Genomic DNA, 24194 nt, shown 5'->3' with positions numbered 1-24194 from the left:
ATGGCTAATAAAAATTAAAGTTCCTTAGTGAATTGATTTCATTCATTTTATTGTTCAAAGTCAGGAACACATGCATTGCTTTGTGCAATCTCGAATGTTCATCCAGCATGCTCAACCATAATGGAACGTGTATGAGAGAGCTCTAGAAGAAGGAGATATTAAAGGCTTTGTGACGTGGACCCATCCGGCCCTAAGTCGGGTCAGGACTCATCTGAGTTCTGGAAGGAATTGTCCCAGTCATGCCGAGTCAGGCATAATCCAGTGCTGACTCATTGTGCCAAATCTGATTAGACTCAACTCGTCCAAGTCAGGCATCATCTATCCATGATGTATTATCAATGTAAATAGTCTAGATTATCAGAACCCTATCTTACCATTCTCAACATAATCTTGTCACATTAACATTGCAGTATCATAGGATTATTACAGGATGACAGTGGCCCACCGGATCCAACGGCTATTATCAAGTTGATATTTAAACTGTACATGCAAGACTACTTAGGATTGCACATTACTCAATATTACCCTGATTGTAATCATGGTCATTCAAATAAAACTCTGAAAATGGACAGAAAAATCATTTTTACTCTTACCAGTCTTATGATCCACTTAGCATGACCTTAATTGTATGATTATGAGCGTCCAATTGCAGTTAGTTTATTGGCCATGAGCAATGTACTGTGGAATATTCATCCCATTCAGCTATCTATAGCAAATATAACATAACTAAACTATTTTGCCAATCAATTAACAAAGTTATATGTGGTGTGCTTCCACCATTTTTAAAAAAGAAAAAAAAAAAAAAAGAAGAAGAGGAAAACACAAGTAAATATGCATACTCAGTGAGTGTTGTGGATGAGATCAAACTTCCATTAAAAGGAATGTTTTTAATGGTCTACACTCATCTTCATAAATGTACGGTCTCTCAAATATATCTCCATTTTTAACAGCTTTTTTCTTTTTCTTTTTAAAAAAAGTGGGAGCTAATCACTCATAAATTTGTTGATATGAATAACTGGCCATACAACCATTCAGGTGCGTGCCACAAAAAAAAAGAAAAGATCAGCCTTCACCTATCGTACCTCAGCACTATAAAGTATGACAAAGCAAGAAAAATACACGAAAAACAGAGCTGAGATGGGGCTAGAAACAGCCCAAGACAGGTCCATGCCAAAACGCCCCCAGCAACATCAAGAAGGCAATAAGCAAGGCTCCACAACAACAGCCAACCTCCAACTCCAGCAGCCGATTACCACCAACTCCAACAGCTGAGATTATTTACTATGATTATTTTTGGAACTATATAAAAAAAGAGGGTATGAGTCAATACCATATTATTTTTACACCCCAAAGATCACCATATTTACTAATTAAACAAACCAGTTCAATTGGGATTCATATTGTAAATTCTTCCTTATATGGCCATACATTCCCCATCTCTCATGTTACATCTTTGCATGTGCGTGCTATCTTTTTTGTTCTTCTACTGACTTTTCGCTTTCGGATTGACAAGGAACAGTTCCACCTCACTCTATAAAAAATTGTCCACACCTTCCATTCATGCAGTGGCAAATATGATGGGTGGATCAGCCTAATTTTCAAATCGTCTCAGTTTTGGCGGTGGGACAACCCTCTAAATGGGTTGGAAAACATGAAGAATACAACCCTTCTAAATGGGTTGGAAAACATGAAGAATGCACTCTCTTCCGGATGCCACGCATAGGGATGGAGATTGCAAGAGTCAATGGAATTCCACACCTACATCAAAGATCTGTGATGGCGGCAAGAAGACAATCGACAAAACTTTGGAATGGCCACTGGGTCAAGTCGCGTACATGGTCATAATTTTTTATATAGTTCATGCCCCTCAGTGTGATGAATTGGTGCAAAAGCTCGCTGACGTGGCTATCTCCCAAGATACAATTCCCCAGCAAATGATTCTTCATAGCATGCATTGGCGACAAGAATATCACTGCCAATACGAACACCAATACCGCACTCTCTTCCTTTTGCCCAAAAAGAAATCACAAATTTGGATTGTAAGATTTAAAAAAGACGAAGACTAGAATATGCTATTTTGGAAAAGATCCGTCGAGAATAAATTTTTTTTTATAAATTCAGGAAAAACCAACCTCATCAATACTGAACTCAAGGAGGTCCATCCATGCTAATTAGGCTCCCCTTGTTGCTTGTGAGTACACAGGGGCATGCAAGTGTGGGCACACCCAATGAAAGGTTTCTGGGTCACGTTTCCCCACTGGGCTGGGTTTGCATGCACATATAGGCTTGGGCACGCATACATGCTCAGGCATAATTTAACACATTTTAGAAGAGTTTACGAGGAACAAAGACACTGATAAACCCTTTTGTATCTTGCATTTTTTTCAATATGAGACTAAAGAAATTCACTAAAATAAAAAAAAATTCAACAAGTACATTTGCTTTTTATTTTAAATATGCCATGTATTTTTTGAAATACTTATAATAAAAGTATCACACACAAAAACCAATTTCATGCACATCCATTGCAAAAGAAATTAGACGATATTAAAATTTTTCGCCCGAAGTATCCTCTTTAACCAATATAGATTAAGTTGTATTGCTCCATTGATCATCTAATATTCTGTAAGAATCATGGTGCCATCATGCCACAAGTGTTTATGTGTTAGCCAAGAGATTCAAAGAGAGCCCAATTGGATAATAATGGTGGATTTACTACAAGGAAAGAAACTTTTAGCAGTGGTCAAAACCACCGGCATTGAATTTACCGGCGCTAGAGGTTATGTCGGTAAACGAGCGCCGGATAATATGGTTTGGCTGCATTTCTAACAGAAGCGCCGCCAAAAGTAAATATATCGCTGGCAAAAGTCTATACAAGCGCCGCAAAAATCTTGGTGTCGAACACTTTATTCACGGAAAAGCGCTGACAATAGTCTATATAAGCGCCGCTAAAAGTCTTTTTAAAGATTTCAAAGGGCCACCAGTAATTTATGATTATTATATATAATTTAATTGAAACCTGTATTTTTTTAATATTTGAAACATAAAAATGATGCAATACAATTAAAACTAATTTTAAACAAAATTTATATTACTATGCAATAAAAAATGTAATATTTATTACAATAAATTGAAAATGGTTTTGAATATAAATAAATAAATAACAAATCCTCTATATGGTCTACTCCTAGCATGAGTGGCGTCAAATCTGATGACTGATAATGGCACTTCCTTTCTTCAGGCAATGGCTTCAATGTCCACAACTCGCCAAAAATATCTGTACTTTTTTGGCCTGTAAAATTACTGAACACGGCAACAACATTTTCCAATGGGGCATCTTCATCTTTATCAGATGTCACACTTGTTGTAGGATTAGGAGGTTCAGCAATGGAGAGTGTCAACTGAACCTATAAAAACAATCAAGTTTGAGAATTTTTTATATAAATAACATAATTGTTGCTATTGGGCAACAAACACGTTTTAAGTATTCTGCCCATAGGCAAATAAATAAAATGAAAGATAAGCGTTTAAATACCTTCTCCTTTGATTTCTCCCTCTTGGCTTGAGTTTCTTTACCATTGGAAGCTTATTTGTTGCCAGAAGAAAACAGAGAAAAGTTAAGTAGCAAACAACCATAAAAAAATAATTTTAAAATTAAAAATCCATGAAAAGCATGTGTAAATGCTCAAAACAAAGGTCTTCCCCCTCCAGGTACAAACAAAACACATTGTTAAATAGAAAATCATTAAATGCATTGGGATGCATACCTGGTGGCTGTATAGACTGCTCATCTGACAACTCACTTGCAACTAGCTTTGGTCTTCGATCAACGACTTCGAATAAATCTGATAGCAGCTAATGATTTTAGATTCCCAAAAGATCATCATATCTGAATATTAACCTCTTGCATTTAGTTAACATGAATAAAGCCCCACAAAAAATTCATGAAAAATGCCCATGTGAAAAACAAAACTAGATCAAGCCATCACATATTTGGTTGAGGAGCAGATAATTCCTCTAGACTCCAATTCACATGAAAGAAATATTTGCATTATATTCAACCACAGCAATTCAAGTATAAGCATAGATCAAAACCTTTAAACCGATTAGGGAATGATAAGCCCCTTGCTGAGCTCTGACTGAATACCTATATCAGTAGATGCAAAGTCACAAAGCTCTATAACCCACTGATGACAGCTAGACGCTTCAAAAGGTACACGATATGCAAGAAAGGGAAATGCAACCACAACTTGAAGAAAAATAACTATGATTTCAACTACAATGCAGTCGGCATGTTGTTGGTAGAATTTTAGAAGTCACCTTTTGTGAGAGCTTATCAACCTCTGCTCTGACTAGGGCAACTGAATTAAGAGCTCTAGAGATCACTTGATCTCTCTTCATCTCCTCCAGCTTCCTCTCCTTGCTGGCTGCATCCTCCATGAGGACCAAACTACAAGGTAGTTTCCCTGACAACTCCTAGCAAAAGCTGGGAATCTAATGTTATAACAAACAACCAAGAACCACACACCAAAACATAACACACAGTCAGCTGTCACTAACCCAAAGAAAGGCACTAAGAAAGAGATACACCAAAGTAAAGAACAAACATATCACCAACTATATTGAAGAAATAAATATTATCAAAAATCAAATTTATGGATCAACAGTGCAACAGTTCGCCAACAGACAAGCCAACATAACAAAAACAATCCATTGCAGTGGATACTAAATAATGGTGTAGATGAATTACATCAATGTCAGAAAAATCAAAAGTGTTTTTGTAGAGATGTATGAAGAAAGGAATGATTAGTATTGTGACCACACATGCATGCAAGAACAGAGGGGAATCAGTTGTTGCTTTGCTTCTACACAAACCTGACTATCTTCAGAAGCAGCTTTTAGACTTTCCACAGTATCCGTAGAGGAGTCTTTGAGTAAAGAAGCCACCGTCTGGGTATTGAACCATTGTTCAAATATAAATATCCTTGTAAAAGCCATACATAGTTACAAAGAAAGACTTTATAGAGATGCCTACAAAACACATTTTTGTAGAAGTGGATGCATTGAAAGTGATGAAATAGATATACCTATTCATGTTGGGAGCTTCATTTCCGTCAATGGTGAAAAGAAAGAGAAGTAGCAAGCTAAGAGGATGCCTCAACTAATACTAACACTAAGTGATATAAAGGGTGTACAAGAAGCCTGACCTCTGCTGCCTCAACTAGCTTTGTTTTCTGTGTGGGTGGAGCCAAAACCTTCTTGATTAAAACCTCAGCAACCTGAGATCATTGAATAATATATCTATCAGGTGTGCAAGTGTACAGAATCCAAGGACTCAGAAAGGACAAACATCGAAAAGAAAATGGCACCCCTCACATTTCATACAAGAATATCATGCATAACAAAGAAAATACGGGCAAACCTCTTGTGGGAGCCAAGTTCTCGAATGCTCTGTTTACTGGTTTTGACCAGGTTGACACTCACACTTTCTAATGGCTCAATCACATCTTTGAATACCTTATCTTGTCCTTCAATAACAACTTCCTGATGTAGAAAAAAAAATGGACTTGTTAAGAGATTTTTACAAATTCCTTCATGAACTAAAGGGGCATTATATGATCCTCCAGTCATAGCTTGTACATGTGGGGCTCACTGGTTGATTTATAGTGGCATGAAGCATGAAGCAAAGTAGCAAAATATTCAAGTGCAGGTGGAGATGTGCGTCCATTTCAAAAAGATGAGCTGTCAGTTCACAAACATGAATTTTAAGACTAATCCATGGACACATTTGGTTAAAACTTGTGTAAAACTCTGCTGTACTCAACTTTTATAAAATTGTGGCATGCATGTGAGGCTTCTTCTAAAAGACATCCATACATAGAAACTCTGCTGTACTCATAAACCTAACTGACAACAAAGATCCAAACAAACAAAGGACCCCATTTCTCAGGAACAGTCACAAGCTTAACACATAACAAAATCAGATTAAAAAAAAAAAAAAAAAACATCAGCAATTTCCACTATCCTCTTCTACAGCTAAACCTTCCCTTTGATAAGAAAAGAGAAAAACCAAAACAAGAAGCCCATTCTGCATATCAAAAAAATAAAAATAAAAACTAAAAGTAGATGCAAATTTAACAGAATCTGATTTAAATATTCAACAGTTTAGACCATTCCTAAAATTTTAAACTAGTAAAAGTCAAATTAAAAGCTGTTGAATATTTTAATCAGATCAAACAAAAAGAATAGGATCTTTCAGGTCTGCAGAGACAGCAATTGTTGCTCATTTAGCAATCATAAGTAATAGGATCTTTTGGGCCTGCAGAGACAATTTTTATGACTAATAATAACGAATGTTAACCATAAGGGCATAAAATGAGGCAAACAATTCATATAATCTTAGACACCTATTATGCAATATATAACCCAATATATGCAAGCAGGCCCTGCTTCATTGATCTGGAGCATCGATCTGATGGGTCCACCAATGAAGGGGATGCTCTAAAAGTATCCAACTGGAAGACTATACTCTTCCAATCAGCAGCCCACAAATAGATAGTTACGGAAAAAAATGCAGCAACAATCTAGAAAAAAGGCCAATGATTGAAGGGTAGGGGTTTGCCCCGATCAGGAATACTCTTGGTGCATCCCTATCCATGGTGGGGCACTTAGATCAACGGTCTGGATCACTAAAGATGAAAGGAACCTCTTTTCAAAAATATAGTGAGTATCCTGTTTAACACAAGCCAATCAGCTCTAACCACCAAAGATGAAAGGAACCTCTTTTCAACCAATATGGCAATCGACCCAAGAAACAGATGGCAGACTAGAGCCACTCAGATCAATGAGACAATAGATGTTCAGCTGAAACACCAGACCGATATATACATAATTCTTCACGAACACAGCTCCAATTCCTAAGAAAAGCAGACATCACTTTAGCTAGCTATGGTAATGCATATGATGAGTTAAATAGAAAAACATGACAGCACATATCTTCAAAATGGAGGAAGAGACATAATAAAAAAAAATATAAGACTCCAAGTCGTTGCTATCATTTACGTTGAATCCGCTTGAAATTAAAATAAAATGGAGCGGATTTACATGATAATGCCATGATTTTTATGCCGACCAATAAACAATTCATGCGTTTCAAAAATAAAAATAAAAATCAATAAACAGGGAAGATTATAAAAGAATGGGAGACATGATCTTAGGTACAACGCCACTTCTATTCGGTGGGCCATATTTTTTTAAACCAAACGGACTATCATTAGTCAAGACTTTTGAGGGGAAAAAAAATCACATATATCTTAAACCAGTGAAAACATGTCAGCTTGGGAAAAACATATTTATTTCCTCCAGAGATATGAGTCCCAGAATATTCTATCAGACTTGAAACAAGGCACCTATTATGAGATTTACCTGTTCTTGCAAACCAACAACATCTTTTTTTCTCTGCCTGTTAAAAGATCATTGTTAGCAAGGCTACCAATCGCAGAAGGAAAGGTAACATTTGGGAGTAGACAAGATATCTGAAGCAATAGAAAGTCATCTATCTAGCTAAAGCATGACAAACAATCATTACATCCCTTCCCTGCCCCCTACTATCTAGCATGTTGAATTCAGAATAAACTGAAAGCATCCTTGGCATTTTTGACAGTAAAGCATCCTTAACAGTTAACATGATCCAATCTCGTGAGTCATAATTGACATCAATGTACCATCTCATTATAGGAGTAACTAATGGAATCATCAATGGTAACAATGTAAACAATGAAAGTAAGCTCTGTTCAGCTCATTATCTCATGTCCAGTAAAAATGGTTGTCAATAATAATAGCCCTAGAGATGGATTTGCTCTCAGATCCCAACGTCATTGATTGCTTGCCTCCAAGTGCGGAGGTTCGTAAGTAGTATCCCGTGAATACAGGGTCGATCCCACAGGGAGATGAATTGTGAGAAGAAAAAAAATAATCAAATGCAAAACAAACTAAGTAATAAAAATTAATCTGATGATTTGATTTTGAGATTTTTGAATGGATGTAATTCAACTGAATAAAATAACACTCAAGCTTCAAAGTTCCACACATAGGTTAATGTTCCAAAATCATGATGACTTGGATAACACAACTAGGATCTGAGCACTATGGTCAGCCTAATCGGAAAATAAAACAGTTTAAATATTTTAATAAATGATATAAAAGATTAGAAAATGATGGATTTGCACCATTGACATATATTCTCAAGCGCCAGTGATTTTAAGTATTCAATATTTATAGGATAATGAATATCAAAGGAATATAACAGGTTGAAAACATCTCCTATCTAGGCAATCTGATTGATCCAGGGTAAGCCTATCCATCAATGTGGATCTCATATGATGGAAACATATGGATCTCATAAGAGGATAAAAAAATAAAACCTAAATAATAGATAACATACATACACCATTCTTCTCATCATTAAAACAATCAATCATTATAATCTTAAAAAATTATTAAACCCATGTGCTTCCCTTCTAACTTGGGCTAGAGGGAACTTAGAAAAATATAATTAAATTGCAGAAATAAAAAGCAATAAGAAAAAAAAAAGAAAAAAATGCAAAGAGAAAAGATCTAAAATAAATAAAACAACTTATAAAGCTTTAATAAAACTAAAAACTCTTTAAAAATTCTAAATATTGCTCTTGAATGCTTCTAATGATGTTTAAGAATGCCCTAAGAGGCCCTATTTATAAGTAGGGAACTCCAATTTTTGTATAAAGTTGAAAACCCTAGAAAACGCCTCAAATATACATATTTTTTCAAAATAGACTTCTCGCTGCATAGTTCGTTTAAAACAGACTTCCTGCTGCGTAGTTTTCCAAAATAGACTTCAGAGCTTTAAAATACACTTTTCAGGACGATCTTTAAAATAAATAAAACAATTTATAAAGCTTTAATAAAACTAAAAACTCTTTAAAAATTCTAAATATTGCTCTTGAATGCTTCTAATGATGTTTAAGAATGCCCTAAGAGGCCCTATTTATAAGTAGGGAACTCCAATTTTCGTATAAAGTTGAAAACCCTAGAAAACGCCTCAAATATACTTATTTTTTTAAAATAGACTTCTCGCTGCATAGTTCGTTTAAAACAGACTTCCTGCTGCGTAGTTTTCCAAAATAGACTTCAGAGCTTTAAAATACACTTTTCAGGACGATTTCAGGATTCTTTACTTCAAATCTTTGATTCTTTTCATTCCTCACTTGGTTTTCTTGGATCTTTGGCATGTGAATTCTTCAATCTTGGTTTCCTAAGATCCATCCCTTGCCTTGGTGATTTTTGAGCATCAAATTCTTACTTTTTAGCACCCCTTTTCAATCCAAGCTTTTAAATTCACCTTGCAATACATACATGAGTAAAATAGAATATTAAGATGATTTATGTTCATAAAGTTAAGATATAAATGGGGAAAATTATGTAATATTTGAGTCTCAACAGTCATGAAACATCCACATAAATCTAATCAGTCTTTTAGCAGCCTGTGGCCATGACAGGAGATAGGATACAAAATGTTTCAGACTAAGAAAATGAGAAGAACTCACTTTCTTGTTACTTGCTGCATCTTCCGCTTGTTTAACCAGGGTGGTTCCTTCAGCAGTAACATGCTGCATCACAAAGCACTTAGTAACCATAGAGAGGCAGGATAAACATGAGAGGGCAGTTGCTATGTTCTATTTATAAAACCAAAATGCAACTTTGGAAGGAAATGCACCCCACCTGCTTAAATATTTGAGAAACAGGATCTAAGCCTCTAGTTATTCTACAAAATAGCCTATACATCCTTGAGAGATCATCCACCTAACATAGTGAAGACAACAAGAATATTTTTTGCTCACTAAACTGAAAGACAACGCATAATCTTCACACAGTAGCAACAACATAACGAACAACAAATTATATTTGCATCTCAGTTCATACCTGGTGGCTGTATGTAATATTCATGAATGATGAATAGCTAACACAGTGAAGACAAAAAGATGATCTCTACTCTTTTTCCAACTTGAAGAGCTCCTGTACATCCCTTGTACCATTGCCCTAATTGAGATTTGGCAGTAATGATGAATAGTAAGGAAAGTTGCAGTTGTAACTGCCAATCAAGCCCTTCTCCCTCCTCCTTTACCCGGGCTTGGGACCGGCAATGCAAGTAGTTGCATTGGCGGAGTTAAAAAAGGGCTTCAGATCCATTTGGTTTGATAAAAATTTATATTCATCAAGATTGATGTGATGACCAAATGGAGCTTAAGACTTATAATACTATAAATATGTACCAAGAATAACAACAACAATACTTACATAAATGTAGTTGTTCTCCTTCGCTCGGCTTCCATCATCTAACACTGCCTCAAAAAACACGCTAAAAAAGGTAAACGCCCTCCTATTAATGTTGTAAAGAAACATAGAAAGAACAAGAGTTGCATTAAGTTATAAAGAAAATTGATAAGAACAAGAGTAAATCATGTTGAATAACTTGTTGATTTAGTAACTCAACCAATCATATGCATTGGATCTTTAGTCATTCCAAATTGCAAAATTAGAGTCAAACACTTTCTATCCAAAACCAATCACACATCAATCTTAAACCCATGCACAAAATATAAAATATTTCCAAGAGAGAGAGAGAGAGAGAGAGAGAGAGAGAGAGAGAGATCCTTTCATTTAGCTCAATCCATCTCTCCTTAAACCTGTAAAACAAAACAATAAAAAAAAATTAATTAGTACTCGCAATCTTTTGTACAACAAATTATATTGTATATGGCAAAAAAAAAAAAATAAAAAATCTTACCTTACACAAAATAGAGGGCCAAACAATACTCGTTCCAATAACATCCCCAATTGTTTTATATCGTCTATAGGGTCTTATCAAAACCTCATCCCGTACTATTGCCACATGAATTAATACTTCCCAGAAACCAATTCTAAGTTCATGCCCCCCTACTTTTGTGAGCGGATCCTTGCTCAAAACAACTCCTTTAGCAATAGTAACCCCGGGTTTCGTGATACTTGTAAGACTAACTCCAGTCACATCCTAGAAAATAAAATATACCATCTAATTAAGAACACAATAACATCAAAATATAATAAAAGAACTATTCACTTGGTATAAGGAATTACCCCGACACTAGTGCAACTCGTGGTCTTCCCCTTATTCGTCGAGTGTTTCTGCAAATGATAACTCAATATCAATCATTATATACCAACTAAACTATATATAATCTAGGACATAGTGCATATGTAAATATATACATGTATATAATATAATTACCCGAGAGGTCACCCAATGGCTTGATGATGAGGATGGTTGGTTCATGTTAGAACTAGCTGCAACACCGAATACTGTGGGTGGGTTATTGTTTACAATGTTCATAATGGCTATCAATTTCATCAGAGTTTCTTTTAAGGAAGAAATTTCAGCATCTCTTGCGGACGAGATTTCAACCATAGTTTCTTTAAGGGATAACATTTCAGCTTCTCTTAAGGATGAGAGTGCAGCTATATTTTCTTATAGAGAGATTATGTCAGCATATAGTTCCTCATATCTTTCATCTCTCCTCTGAGCAATGGAGGCCATCCTTTGCTGGCTGGATGTTGCGCCTCACAAATCAGATGGAGATGGTCCTAACCATAAGTGCGGACACGACCATGTCTATCTTCTCCCATGACTTGAGATAATAGGTCATTTTTTATTGTGCTATTCTATGAGGCTCCAGGTTGCTGAGATATTTCTTCATTGAGTTTTTCCTGTAATAATAATTATCACATGGTAATAGTTAATGTGTAAATTGTCACGCCCCGAACTCGGAAACCGGGCTCACAAAATTTCCGATCGCCGAATCCGGCGCCGACAGCCTCCGTAGAACCCCATTTTCGGATCCCGGCACCCATTCACCAGGTTCCGATCCTGGAATACTACAAGGAGGATTTCAAGTCATCAGTCTAATTCATAATGAGCATAACAAAAGCATAACCCACAAACAATAACCACAAGAACACCACCACAAAATCCACTATGATAAAAAACTTTTGAGTACAATGCGGCAGAAAGGGGAAATACAATGCAACAAAAGAAACAAAACTCCAGAAGCTCGTCTGCGCGCTCCTGCTGCTACTATGCTACGGCTGCGTCCTGGCGTCACTCGCACGCATCAATCGTGCATAAGCTTATAGAAAGCTTAGAGGGTGGTGTAAGTGTGTGCGCAATATAAACATACTCAAAATGCAAGGTCAGAGTAATGCGGAAATCATGGTAATGAGCACATGAATGCAATCAGCCGTGCCAAGGCTATGCGGTACAAGGTATGAATGCTATCGGCCATAATATGGCCATGCGATGCGAGATGCAACTCAAGCATGCCAATCCTCATCATGTATCAGTACAGTTCTCATTCTGGATAATCACCGGGGTTCAATACACTCCAAATGGCACTGTCGCTCTCCTAGCCGCACAGCCCAAGTGAGCGTAAGAAACCTCACTATCCACCTTGCCAATAGTCTCCCAATACCTATCTGGCATGTCGATAGCGGACCCATTCACGAGCTGGTCAAACTCGGCCTAGTATTGCCCCTACCCTCGGGCGAGTAAGGCCACACTCCTTTCCAACCGACCACGACACAGTGGGAGACGCGGCCTCCTGGTATTCGGCCCTCGTGCGCTCATATATCCACTCGGTCTCGACATTGGAGTCATCCTCTGGTACCATCGGGTTTAGGGATTTTCACCCAGGGACATCTATGGTGCCCGTATGCTAGAATCAAATATTTTCGGTCTCCAATCCTGCCATCCACGATGTATCTGTGGAGGCCATGGCCCTGATGTCGCTAGGGCATATAGTAACTATAATCACACAAATGCAAGTGCATGAGTCACATTATCAGTCATGCAACAGTCTGTATGTACCATGCACTTATATGGGGCAACTCCGCCTATCAGGGAGCCCATAAACAGTCTGCCCAAAGGCATATGCTATGATCGGTCACTCCTCACGTCAGGCATACATATGATGCGAATGATCATGAACCATGGATCTATACTAAACATGCATATAGGGATGGGCTCTGCGTATCACAGAAATGGGCCTAGACGGCCTGCAGAGTATAAGTATGAACCTATCAGTGGCCTTAAGGAATGTGACAATGCGGACATTTAACCAACATTGTCCTTACAATGTGGACGTCAAACCAACATTGTTCCCAAGGCTTAGCCCGCCATAAAGCACCATTACACAAACCATAGGAAATCACACATTGCAATGGACTAATATACATCTCATTGGGCCTCGACCCATAGTGCTCGATACATCAAATGGGCCATCTCATATGGGCCTTATATAAGTCAAGTGGGCCGCATTAGTGGGCCTTATGTACATTGCAATGGGCCATAACCCATGAGCCTTTGAAAACTTCACAATGGGTCTCGTAACATGGCCCTTATATATATCAGAGTGGGCCTCGACATCGGGCCACCAATACGTCGAATGGGCCTAACCTCATGGGCCTTATATATATATCAAGGTGGGCCTCCCCAACGGCCAGAAATACATCGATATGGCTCCATCACATGGACCTAGGGCCCACCATAATATTTATTTGAAATCCAACCTATTCATAAGGTCACTTGAACCTTGGGTAAGGCCCATTTGAAATCCAACCTATTCATAAGGTCACTTGAACCTTGGGTAAGGCCCACTGAAATGTTCATTTGAAATCCAACTTAGTGGACCCAGAAAGGGGTTTCAATGGTAGAGTTCAATTCACACTGTTTCTTGTGATGTGGGCCGCCCGAGCGCTGGATTGGCCTGATTTTTGAGGGGGGTCCATGTCAAATAGTGGCCCACCAAATGGGCGGTGTGGATACAAAATATACATCATGGTGGGGCCCACGGATGGAGCCGTGGGTCCCTGCCTCTTGGCCGCCCGCCCGCCAGCCGCAGGCGCTGCCTGCACGTCCTGCAGCAGCAGTGTGATTCACAATCCAGCCCATCCAATATGTGAGTCCCACCTAACTGACCGTTCAGACCAAGTTTCAGATTCATCCAAATTTCGGACGGGTCCCACCAAGTGTTTTTATATGTTTAGGAATGTCTTCACATGATTTTTGATGGTATGGCCCGCCTGAGCTTTGTTTATGGCTGATTTTTGGGGTGGACGGCCAGTCCATAGGGAACCATCAAATGCACGGTGTTGATGGTCGAAAGGAATCACGGTGGGGCCCACAATTGGGGCTGTGAACCCAGCCCGTAAGATCTAATGTAATGCAGGTGTATATCATTTCTGTTTAATTTCCGCTTTTTTTTTTTTTTTTTTTTTTTTTCTTTTTTCTACTCCTGAGTTAAAAAAAAAAAAATCGGTACTCTGTCAGACTCTGGTGGGTGATGATATATAGCAACTTCTAAATTACTTGGAAATAGAAATGTGCAATAGAGTCCAATATTGAGCTTTTTCAGATGTACAGGAGCATCAGGGAGCAAATCAAAGGTAGGGACACTGTTTCCTATGGTACGGCCCGCCAGAAAATGGGATCCACTTCATTTTTTGGCTCAACGCCTAAAATGAGTTGAGGAACAATATGGACGGCTCGGATCTTACATATACATCAAGGTGGGGCCTGCATGAGTGGCCCACCACTCCTTTCCTCTTTTTTTTTTTTTAAAAAAGCCCATTGTTGCAACGTCCAGGGACGCTGGACGGTTTGTATATATTCCCAAAAAAAATGTGGTGGGTCCCACGTGAATGTGGCCCACCAATATATATATATATATATATACATTTAATGTTTACCTTATATTGTATATATATATATATAAGTACATATTATATTATATATTATATACATATATTATATAAAATATAACATACATATATATATATATATATATATATATATATATACACATATAAAAAGATGCATTGGACCCATCCCAACAGTAGAGGGTGCGGATCATCACCTATAATAGAGTGGGCCACACCATCTGATGTAGATGGACGGAGGAGATGTAACACCTATCGGTGGGATCCACACCATTACAAAGAAAGAATGAGAGAGAGATAAAGAGAGAGATACACGGTGAGATAGAGGAACCCCGCCACTATGGGCCCTCTTGATTAAATCACATACATCCAAATGGGTCCCACCAACAAGTGGGCCCTAAAATTTAAATTAATGGAAAAACACCCACCTTATCTTCCTTCTCCTAGCTCCCTTGGACTCCTTAGCTCCTTACCTTCACTTTTAATGGAGATTGATGAAGGATGAATGGTTGAGATTGGAGATGAGAGGGTGGGCCACACTTGAAGTTGAGAGGGAGTGTTGGATGAGTGAAATTTCTCATGGGATTTGAAAAAATTGCTAGAGAATGAGAGGGAGAGATAGAAATAATGGATGGAGGGATGGGTGGAGTGATGGTTGTAAGAAAGGAGTGATGAGAGGTATGGTTTAGTTTGAAATTGGTGGAGAAGAGGGATGGTTGAGGTTGAAAATGAGAAAAGAGGAATGGTGAGGTGGAAAGATGGTGGACTTTTGGAAAAAGAGGGAATGAGTGAAGTACTTTGAGGCATGGTTGCATTTATGGTTAATTAGAGGGACTAATTGTGTAGAGATTCCCTCGAAATCCGCAACGCGCGGTGTTTCTTCGGAATAAACGCTGATCGGCATCTTCTTGCCTGGGTATTGGTTCGGTGCGCAAGTCACGGCGTTGGAACCGCGGCGACGACGCGATCGCCAAGACATAAGTTTCGGATCTAGCCGACGTCGGTGCGCGGGACCTGGCTTAGGATCGTGCGCAAATACCGAATACGGTGCGAAGGTTGTCGAAATTTGACCGGAAGGACCGCGGAAGCTAACAGAATGGTACAGATTAGGACACGGGTCTTACAGCTCTCCCCTCCAAATAAAAATTTCGTCCTCGAAATTTAAACAATCATCACAAGAAAACATAAATCATAATAGAAGAGGAAGCAATGCAACGTCAAATAAATATCAGAGACAACATATAACATACAATATACAATCAATCATCAAAAAGATGAGGATAGCGCTCTCGAATCTCAGCCTCACGCTCCCAAGATGCCTCATCCACAGAATGGTGACCCCACTGAACCTTCACCAAGGGGATGACCTTGGTTCGGAGGACTTGCTCCTTCCGATCAAGGATACGAACTGGCTGCTCGATGTAAGAAGCGTCCTCACGAACCTCTAACGGCTGCCAATCAATAACAGGAACTATGTCTGACCCACACTTCCTCAACATAGAGACATGGAAAACGTTGTGGACGCCAGACAATTGAGATGGTAAGGCAAGCCGATAGGCCACAACGCCAATGCGCTCAGTGATCTCGAAAGGTCCTATGAATCTCGGAGCAAGCTTACCCTTTGCTCCAAATCTAACTATGCCCTTCATGGGCGAGACCTTGAGATACACATGGTCCCCACATCAAACTCCAAGGGAAGACGCCTGTGATCAGCAAAACTCTTCTCTCCTCTGCCTGATAATATCAATAACCTCCGATGTCTCCACAAGCTCGGGACCTAGGAACGCCGCTCTCCAACCTCGGTCCAACAACTCGGAGATCTGCACGGCCGCCATATAATGCCTCAAAAGGAGCCATGCCAATGGTCGCCGGATAGCTGTTGTATGCAAACTCAACCAATCGCAGATGCTCATCCCCTACCACCAAAGTCAATCACGCAAGGCAACTTGCCCTTTCGCGGATCGGGGGATGATACGCGTCGAGGCTCGGTGCCCATAGCTCTCAAAGCTCCTCCAATCGAGACGTGAATCTCGGAAAAACGATCGAGACCGGTACGCCGTGCGCCTCACAATCTCCTCAATGAACAACCTCGCAAGCCGGCCAAGGGCCAAGTCGCACGAATCGCAAGAAAGTGCGCCGACTTCGTCAGTCGAACAACCTAAATAACGTCATGACCGTGCCGAGTCCTCGGCAAACCCATAATAAAATCTGGATACGTGCTCCCACTTCCACATCGGGACGCTCAACGCGCAATAGACGGGGGTCTCGATGATCGGCCTTGACACGGGCTTTCACACTCGGCCACAAAACTAGCAATTTGGCGCTTCATCCCCGCCGAATACCGCCTCCTCATATCACGGTACATCTTCGCGAGCCAGGATGGATGGAAAACCGCGATCGATGTGCCTCGATCATAAGATCTCTGCCCAACTCAGGAATATTCCGGACACACAATCGGCCTCTAAAGCGAAGTCCACCATCGGCACCAATCTGCCAATCTACCCGACTCTCGGATGCCGCCTTAGCCATATAACCCTATGACTCGTTTGTCTATCGAGCCTCGATCACCCTTGCGACAGAGAGGTTGAATCGGCAGGCTCGATAACTGCACGTAAGGGGCTGAGACCAAAATCAAAGTCGTACTGCCATATCCTCGAGCATCTTCCACTCCTTAATCATCATATGTGCCACTAGGCCTCGTGGCGGAGGGCATCCGCCACCACATTCGCCTTGCCCGGGTGGTACCGGGAGGTCAAAATCATAGTCCTTGAAGAATTCCACCTATTTTCTGTTCAACTTAGACTGCAAAAATAGATACTTCAAGCTCTTGTGGTGAGAAGAGCTCGAACCTAACCCCATAGAGATAGTGTCTCCACACTTTCAGGGCGAAGCAGCCAGCTCCAAATCGTGCGTGGGGTAGTTCCTCATGAACCTTGAGTGGCGAGACGCAAATGCTACAGGTCTACCGTCGGACGGCACCCAATCCAATACGCGAAGCATCGGTAAATACCACGAATCCATCACTCCCAGGGAAGAGTGAGGATAGGAGCGGACGTCAGACGTCCTTTTACTCCATAAATGCTCGCTCACGGGCGTCACTCAAATAAACTTCGCGCCCTTCCGAGTCAACCGGGTCAACGCTGCAACACGGGAGAAGCCCTCAATGAAACGCCGATAATATCCCGCTAAACCAAGGAAATTGAGATCTGACGTGTTCGTGGTTGGCCCCACTGACGCACCGCCTCAACCTTCGAGGGGTCCACTGCGACACCCTCCCTCGTCACCACGTGACCGAGGAATCTCACCTCCTCGTGCCAGAACTCACACTTCTTTGCATACAGCTAGTGGGTGCAGAGGGTCTGCAATACAATCTCCAGATGCCGCATATGGTCCTCACGGGTCCTCGAATATATCGAATGTCATCGATGAAGACCACAACAAACCGACGAGATATGGACGAAAGACCTCGTTCATCAAGTGCATGAAGACCGCGGGTGCATGGTCAGTCGAAGGACATGACCTCAAACTCAAAATGACCATAACGGGTCCGAAAAGGTCTTTGGGATGTCCTCCTCTCGGACACGAATCGATGATAACCAGAACGCAGGTCAATCTTGGAAAAGAACTCACCTGCAGCTGATCAAATAAATCGCCTATCCTTGGGAGCGGGTACTTGTTCTTAATCGTGACCGGTTGAGCTCGCGGTAATCTACGCAGAGCCTCAACGAGCCATCCTTCTTCCTAACGAAGAGTACCGGCGCTCCCAATGGCGATGCTCGGATGGATAAAACCTAACTCACACAACTCGTCTAATTACTGCAGTAGTTCCTACAACTCCATCAGTGCCATACAATACGGGGCCTTCGAGATAGGCGCGGTACCGGGCACAAGATCAATCTGAAACTCAATATGCCGGCGAGGAGGCAATCCGGGAATCTCGTGGAACACGTCGGGGCAGTCGCAGACCGGCAACCGATCAATACACAAGGCAATAGGCTCCTCGGGAGACATCGACAAGATAACGGCTCTCCTGGGGCTCTGCAACGAATCAAATCCCGCCGGTATGCGAATGTTCCCCTCGCAGAACAATCTAAGATAGCGTGGTACTCGAAGCCAATCCATGCCTAAGATAATGTCAAAATCTGACATCGACAAGTCAGCCGGCAAAAAGATATCACCGACAAGAACCGGCAAGATGGACAAAACGGCCCAATACTGTGTCCTTCCCAAGGGCGTCGATACGATCAATCCTTCACTAGTAACTGCGAGGCAATCCCGATCGGCGAAACCCTGGACATGAATGAGTGAGAAGCGCTAATCAAATAATACTCGAGCGATGCATGAAGAGACGGAAAGTATACCCTCGACCTCCTCGATGAGACCAGATTGTTGAGCTGCATAGAATCTAACCGGGAGGTGCCTGTCCCCTCTGTGGTCCCCGGTGGCTTTGTTGCCTCGGGCGGCCTATCCGCCGCTCGCCGCCGAGGTCTCGCGGCCGAGGTGGTGCGGCCGGATGGGGTGGCCCTTCTGAGGCCGCCGCCGAGGCGCCCATTGTTTCTTTGAAGGCCGCCGTGATCCTCTCGATGCGCAGATGAGGGCGAGGGCACTCGGACAGACGATGCCCCGTCCCACCACATCCAAAACAAGTCCTTGCAAATGGCTGCTGGGCGCTGGAGGTGCTGCTGGGGCCGCTGGTGCTCTAGCAGTGGGTGGCTCTTGTACCTCCGTGGTGGCCGGCCGGGAGGCCGGAAGGGGTCTGCCTCTTCGACCCTCCTCCGATCTCTATCGCCGCCGGCCCACTCCGTCTCGTAGATCTGAGCCCTCCACCCTGAAAGGTCGGAAGCTCGTGCCCAATCACATGGCCTCGAAGACCGTAACGTAAGCCGCTCTCGAAACGGCCGTCCCTCCTCATCAATCATATATGGCGCAAACCTCGCGGCCACGAAACGAGCCGCGTCGTGCCACGGCCATATCCCCCGTACTGCAGTCTCGAACTCCGGGCCCCTGGCGTCGAATGTGGTCGGGAAGTACCTCCTCAAATCGATCTATAAAATCATCCCACGTCCAGACGTAGTCAGGTCCTGCAACGCGGGTACCACCAGTGCTCGGCCTCGCCCGGAAAAAGAACACTGCCAATCGAACTCGTTGCTCGGGTAATCGGAAAGATCTTCTCCACATCGAGCGCCACCTCTCCCGTCGGATCGCCGCCGAAACGGGAGGGTCAAACCGCAACTCTCAAGTAGGGCACTCGCGCGCTCCGCTCTGCCCGGCGGTGAAACAAGAGGTCTGCCCGCCTGAGTGCGGGCCACCTGCGATTCGCCGAACGAGAAGCACTCACGATACATGATCCCACCGGTATCCGGTGGAGGAGCGATCCTCGGGATGTGCGGTATGAATTCTCGGTAAAGGAGCGACATCCTCAGGCTGGGCGGGAATCTCTGGTGGTGGAGCAGGGGTCGTAGGTGGTAATGCGGGAGCCGCAGGTGGTGGAGCTGAAGTCTCAGAGGTGGTGCGGGAGTCGATCGGGTCACTCTCCTACGCGCCATGTCCTACAGAAAGAGCGAAGGTGCCTATCAACTTAAAGGCTCCGAAGGCACACACGTTAAGGGTCGGTAATACGCTCGGCTATCCAAACTTAGGACTTAATCATTCATAGCGGACATGTAATGTTGTTCTTGGTTATTCACAAGTTATGCTCTGACACCCGAAAAACCGGCTCACAAAATTCTCGATCGCCGAATCCGGGGCACCTCCGTAGAACCCCATTTTCGGATCCGGCACCCATTCACCAGGTTGATCCTAGAATACTACAAGGAGGATTTCAAGTCATCCCTAATTCATAATGAGCATAACAAAAGCATAACCCACAAACAATAACCACAAGAACACCACCACAAAATCCACTATGATAAAAACTTTTGAGTACAATGCGTCAGAAAGGAAAAATACAACGTAACGAAAGAAACACAACTCTAGAAGCTCGGCTGCACGCTCCAACTGCAAGACTATGGCTGCGACTGCGTCATGGCATCACCTGCACGCATCACTCATGCATAAGCTTAAGGGTGGTGTAAGTGTGTGGCAATATAAACATACTCAAAATGCAAGGTCGAGTAATGCGGAACACATGAATGCAATCAGCCGTACCAAGGCTATGCGGTACAAGATATGAATGCTATCGGCCATAATATGGCCATGCGATGCGAGATGCAACTCAAGCATGCCAATCCTCATCATGTATCGGTACACATTCTGGATAATCACCGGGTCCAATACACCCTGGCATCGCTCTCCCGCCGCTCCCAAGTAAGCGTAAAAACCTCACTATCCGCCTGATCAATAGTCTGCCAATACCTATCCGCACGTCGATGCGGACCCATTCACGAGTGGTCAAACTTGGCTAGTATTGCCCCCTACCCTGGGCGAGTAAGGCCACACTCCTTTCCAACCGACCACGGTGGGAGACGCGGCCTCCGGTATTCGGCCCTCGTGCGCTCATATATCCACTCGGCTCGACATTGAGTCATCCTCTGGTACCATCGGGTTTAGGGATTTTCACCCGGGGACATCTATGGTGCCCGTATGCTTGAATCAAATCTTTTCAGTATCCAATCCGCCATCCACGATGTGTCTGTAGGCCACGGCCCGATGTCGCTAGGGCATATAGTAACTATAATCACACAAATGCAAGTGCATGAGTCACATTATCAGCCATGCAACAGTCTGTATGTACCATGCACTTATATGGGGCAACTCCGCCTATCGGGAGCCCCATAAAAATGCTATGATCGGTCACTCCTCACGTCAGGCATACATATGATGCGAATGATCATGAACCATGGATCTATACTAAACATGCATATAGGGATGGGCTCTGCGTATCACGGAAATGGGCCTAGACGGCCTGCAGAGTATAAGTATGAACCTATCAGTGGCCTTAAGGAATGTGACAATGCGGACATTTAACCAACATTGTCCTTACAATGTGGACGTCAAACCAACATTGTTCCCAAGGCTTAGCCCGCCATAAAGCACCATTACACAAACCATAGGAAATCACACATTGCAATGGACTAATATACATCTCATTGGGCCTCGACCCATAGTGCTCAGGATACATCAAATGGGCCATCTCATATGGGCCTTATATAAGTCAAGTGGGCCGCATTAGTGGGCCTTATGTACATTGAATGGGCCATAACCCATGAGCCTTTGAAAACTTCACAATGGGTCTCGTAACATGGCCCTTATATATATCGAGTGGGCCTCGACATCGGGCCACCAATACGTCGAATGGGCCTAACCTCATGGGCCTTATATATATATCAAGGTGGGCCTCCCCAACGGCCAGAAATACATCGATATGGCTCCATCACATGGACCTAGGGCCCACCATAATATTTATTTGAAATCCAACCTATTCATAAGGTCACTTGAACCTTGGGTAAGGCCCATTTGAAATCCAACCTATTCATAAGGTCACTTGAACCTTGGGTAAGGCCCACTGAAATGTTCATTTCAACTCCACGTGCAGAAGGTCCAGCATGGCCAGGGAGGAGGGCCGCCGAGTCGGATTGGCCTGATTTTTGAGGGGGTCCATGTCAATAGTGGCCCACCAAATGGGCGGTGTGGATACAAAATATACATCATGGTGGGGCCCACGGATGGAGGACATCCCGAAGACAGCTTTCAGGACGCGTTATGGTCATTTTGAGTTTCAGGTTAGGTCCTGTGATTCACAATCCAGCCCATCCAATATGTGAGTCCCACCTAACTGACCGTTCAGACCAAGTTTCAGATTCATCCAAATTTCGGACGGGTCCCACCAAGTGTTTTTATATGTTTAGGAATGTCTTCACATGATTTTTGATGGTATGGCCCCTTTGAGCTTTGTTTATGGCTGATTTTTAGGGGGAACCATCAAATGCAGGGTTGATGGTCGAAAGGAATCACGGTGGGGCCCACAATTGGGGTCGTGAGGGCCCGCCCCGACAGGTTTGTCTTGTGACCGCGGGCGGCCGCTGCTTCTTTCTTTTTTTTTTTTTTGAAAACGGTTTTACAGGTTTTCCTAGGTGGGGCCCGCGATAAATCCACTCCATCCATTGGTTTTAAGAGCTCGATACCAACCCATAGAGTCCAATATTGAGCTTTTCCAGATGTACAGGGAGCATCAGGGAGCAAATCAAAGGTAGGGACACTGTTTCATGGTATGGCCCGCCGAAAAATGGGATCCACTTCATTTTTGGCTCAACGCCTAAAATGAGTTGAGGAACAATATGGACGGCTCGGATCTTACATATACATCAAGGTGGGGCCTGCATGAGTGGCCCACCACTCCTTTCCTCTTTTTTTTTTTTAAAAAAGCCCATTGTTGCAACGTCCGGACGGGTTGTATATATTCACAAAAATGTGGTGGGTCCCACGTGAATGTGGCCCACCAATATATATATATATACATATACATTTAATGTTTACCTTATATTGTATATATATATAAGTACATATTATATTATATATTATATACATATATTATATAATATATAACATATATATATATATAGATATATATATATATATATATATATATATATATCTATATAAAGATGCATGGGACCCATCCCAACAGTAGAGGGAGCGGATCATCACCTATAATAGAGTGGGCCACACCGTCTGATGTAGAGGGACGGAGGAGATGTAACACCTATCGGTGGGATCCACACCATTACAAAGAAAGAATGAGAGAGAGATAAAGAGAGAGATAACGGTGAGATAGAGGAACCCCGCCACTATGGGCCCTCTTGATTAAATCACATACATCCAAATGGGTCCCACCAACAAGTGGGCCCTAAAATTTAAATTAATGGAAAAACACCCACCTTATCTTCCTTCTCCTAGCTCCCTTGGACTCCTTAGCTCCTTACCTTCACTTTTAATGGAGATTGATGAAGGATGAATGGTTGAGATTGGAGATGAGAGGGTGGGCCACACTTGAAGTTGAGAGGGAGTGTTGGATGAGTGAAATTTCTCATGGGATTTGGAAAAATTGCTAGAGAATGAGAGGGAGAGATAGAAATAATGGATGGAGGGATGGGTGGAGTGATGGTTGTAAGAAAGGAGTGATGAGAGGTATGGTTTAGTTTGAAATTGGTGGAGAAGAGGGATGGTTGAGGTTGAAAATGAGAAAAGAGGAATGGTGAGGTGGAAAGATGGTGGACTTTTGGAAAAAGAGGGAATGGGTGAAGTACTTTGAGGCATGGTTGCATTTATGGTTAATTAGAGGGACTAATTGTGTAGAGATTCCCTCGAAATCTGCAACGCGCGGTGTTTCTTCGGAATAAACGCTGATCGGCATCTTCTTGCCTGGGTATCGGTTCGGTGCGCAAGTCACGGCGTTGGAACCGCGGCGA

The 24194-nt window shown here is 42.3% G+C and overlaps 2 protein-coding genes and 2 long non-coding RNA genes across 7 annotated transcripts in view; all 4 read right to left on the bottom strand.

The window, feature by feature from the left end:
• Positions 1 to 531: 531 nt before the first annotated feature.
• The window catches only part of LOC131252897 (uncharacterized), a 32880-nt gene continuing 9217 nt past the window's right edge, over positions 532 to 24194 (bottom strand). For 2 of the 3 annotated variants that reach the window (XM_058253665.1, XM_058253667.1), the window contains exon 3: positions 1378 to 2006. In XM_058253665.1, coding sequence (XP_058109648.1) covers positions 1970 to 2006 — 37 coding nt within the window. In that variant the 3' untranslated portion in view covers positions 1378 to 1969. Of the gene's footprint in view, positions 1300 to 1377; positions 2007 to 24194 lie in introns of those variants that run through there. The other variant, XM_058253666.1, reaches the window with a different exon arrangement.
• Positions 3197 to 6662, bottom strand: LOC131252900 (uncharacterized). Its single transcript, XR_009174740.1, has 6 exons — positions 5423 to 6662; positions 4876 to 4950; positions 4321 to 4494; positions 3768 to 3845; positions 3536 to 3585; positions 3197 to 3407 (listed from the first exon to the last, which is right to left on the bottom strand). It is a non-coding gene; the product is annotated as an uncharacterized LOC131252900 (long non-coding RNA).
• On the bottom strand, positions 6720 to 9912 carry LOC131252898 (uncharacterized). 2 transcript variants are annotated; one of them, XR_009174738.1, is made up of 3 exons: positions 9760 to 9902; positions 9585 to 9647; positions 6720 to 7462 (listed from the first exon to the last, which is right to left on the bottom strand). It is a non-coding gene; the product is annotated as an uncharacterized LOC131252898 (long non-coding RNA). The 2 variants fall into 2 exon arrangements; XR_009174739.1 differs by lacking the exon at positions 6720 to 7462 and having other exon boundaries at positions 9581 to 9647; positions 9760 to 9912.
• On the bottom strand, positions 10631 to 11655 carry LOC131252895 (uncharacterized). The gene is made up of 4 exons (XM_058253664.1): positions 11306 to 11655; positions 11155 to 11202; positions 10826 to 11068; positions 10631 to 10724 (listed from the first exon to the last, which is right to left on the bottom strand). The coding sequence occupies exons 1-4, from the start codon at positions 11501 to 11503 to the stop codon at positions 10719 to 10721; spliced, it is 495 nt and encodes a 164-aa protein (XP_058109647.1). The 5' UTR covers positions 11504 to 11655; the 3' UTR covers positions 10631 to 10718.

The sequence above is a fragment of the Magnolia sinica genome, chromosome 8 (genome assembly GCF_029962835.1).
Source record: "Magnolia sinica isolate HGM2019 chromosome 8, MsV1, whole genome shotgun sequence".
Taxonomy (NCBI): Eukaryota; Viridiplantae; Streptophyta; class Magnoliopsida; order Magnoliales; family Magnoliaceae; genus Magnolia; species Magnolia sinica.
The sequence above is the reverse complement of the archived record's forward strand: the minus strand, read 5'-3'. Positions and strand labels throughout refer to the sequence as shown.

Coding starts and splice junctions, on each gene's coding strand:
- LOC131252895 (XM_058253664.1), bottom strand. CDS start 11,503: ATGTTATCCCTTAAAGAAACTATGGTTGAAATCTCGTCCGCAAGAGAT. Junction 11,203..11,305: donor GCCATTGGGTGACCTCTCGG/GTAATTATATTA, acceptor TATCATTTGCAG/AAACACTCGACGAATAAGGG. Junction 11,069..11,154: donor CGAGTTGCACTAGTGTCGGG/GTAATTCCTTAT, acceptor TTTATTTTCTAG/GATGTGACTGGAGTTAGTCT.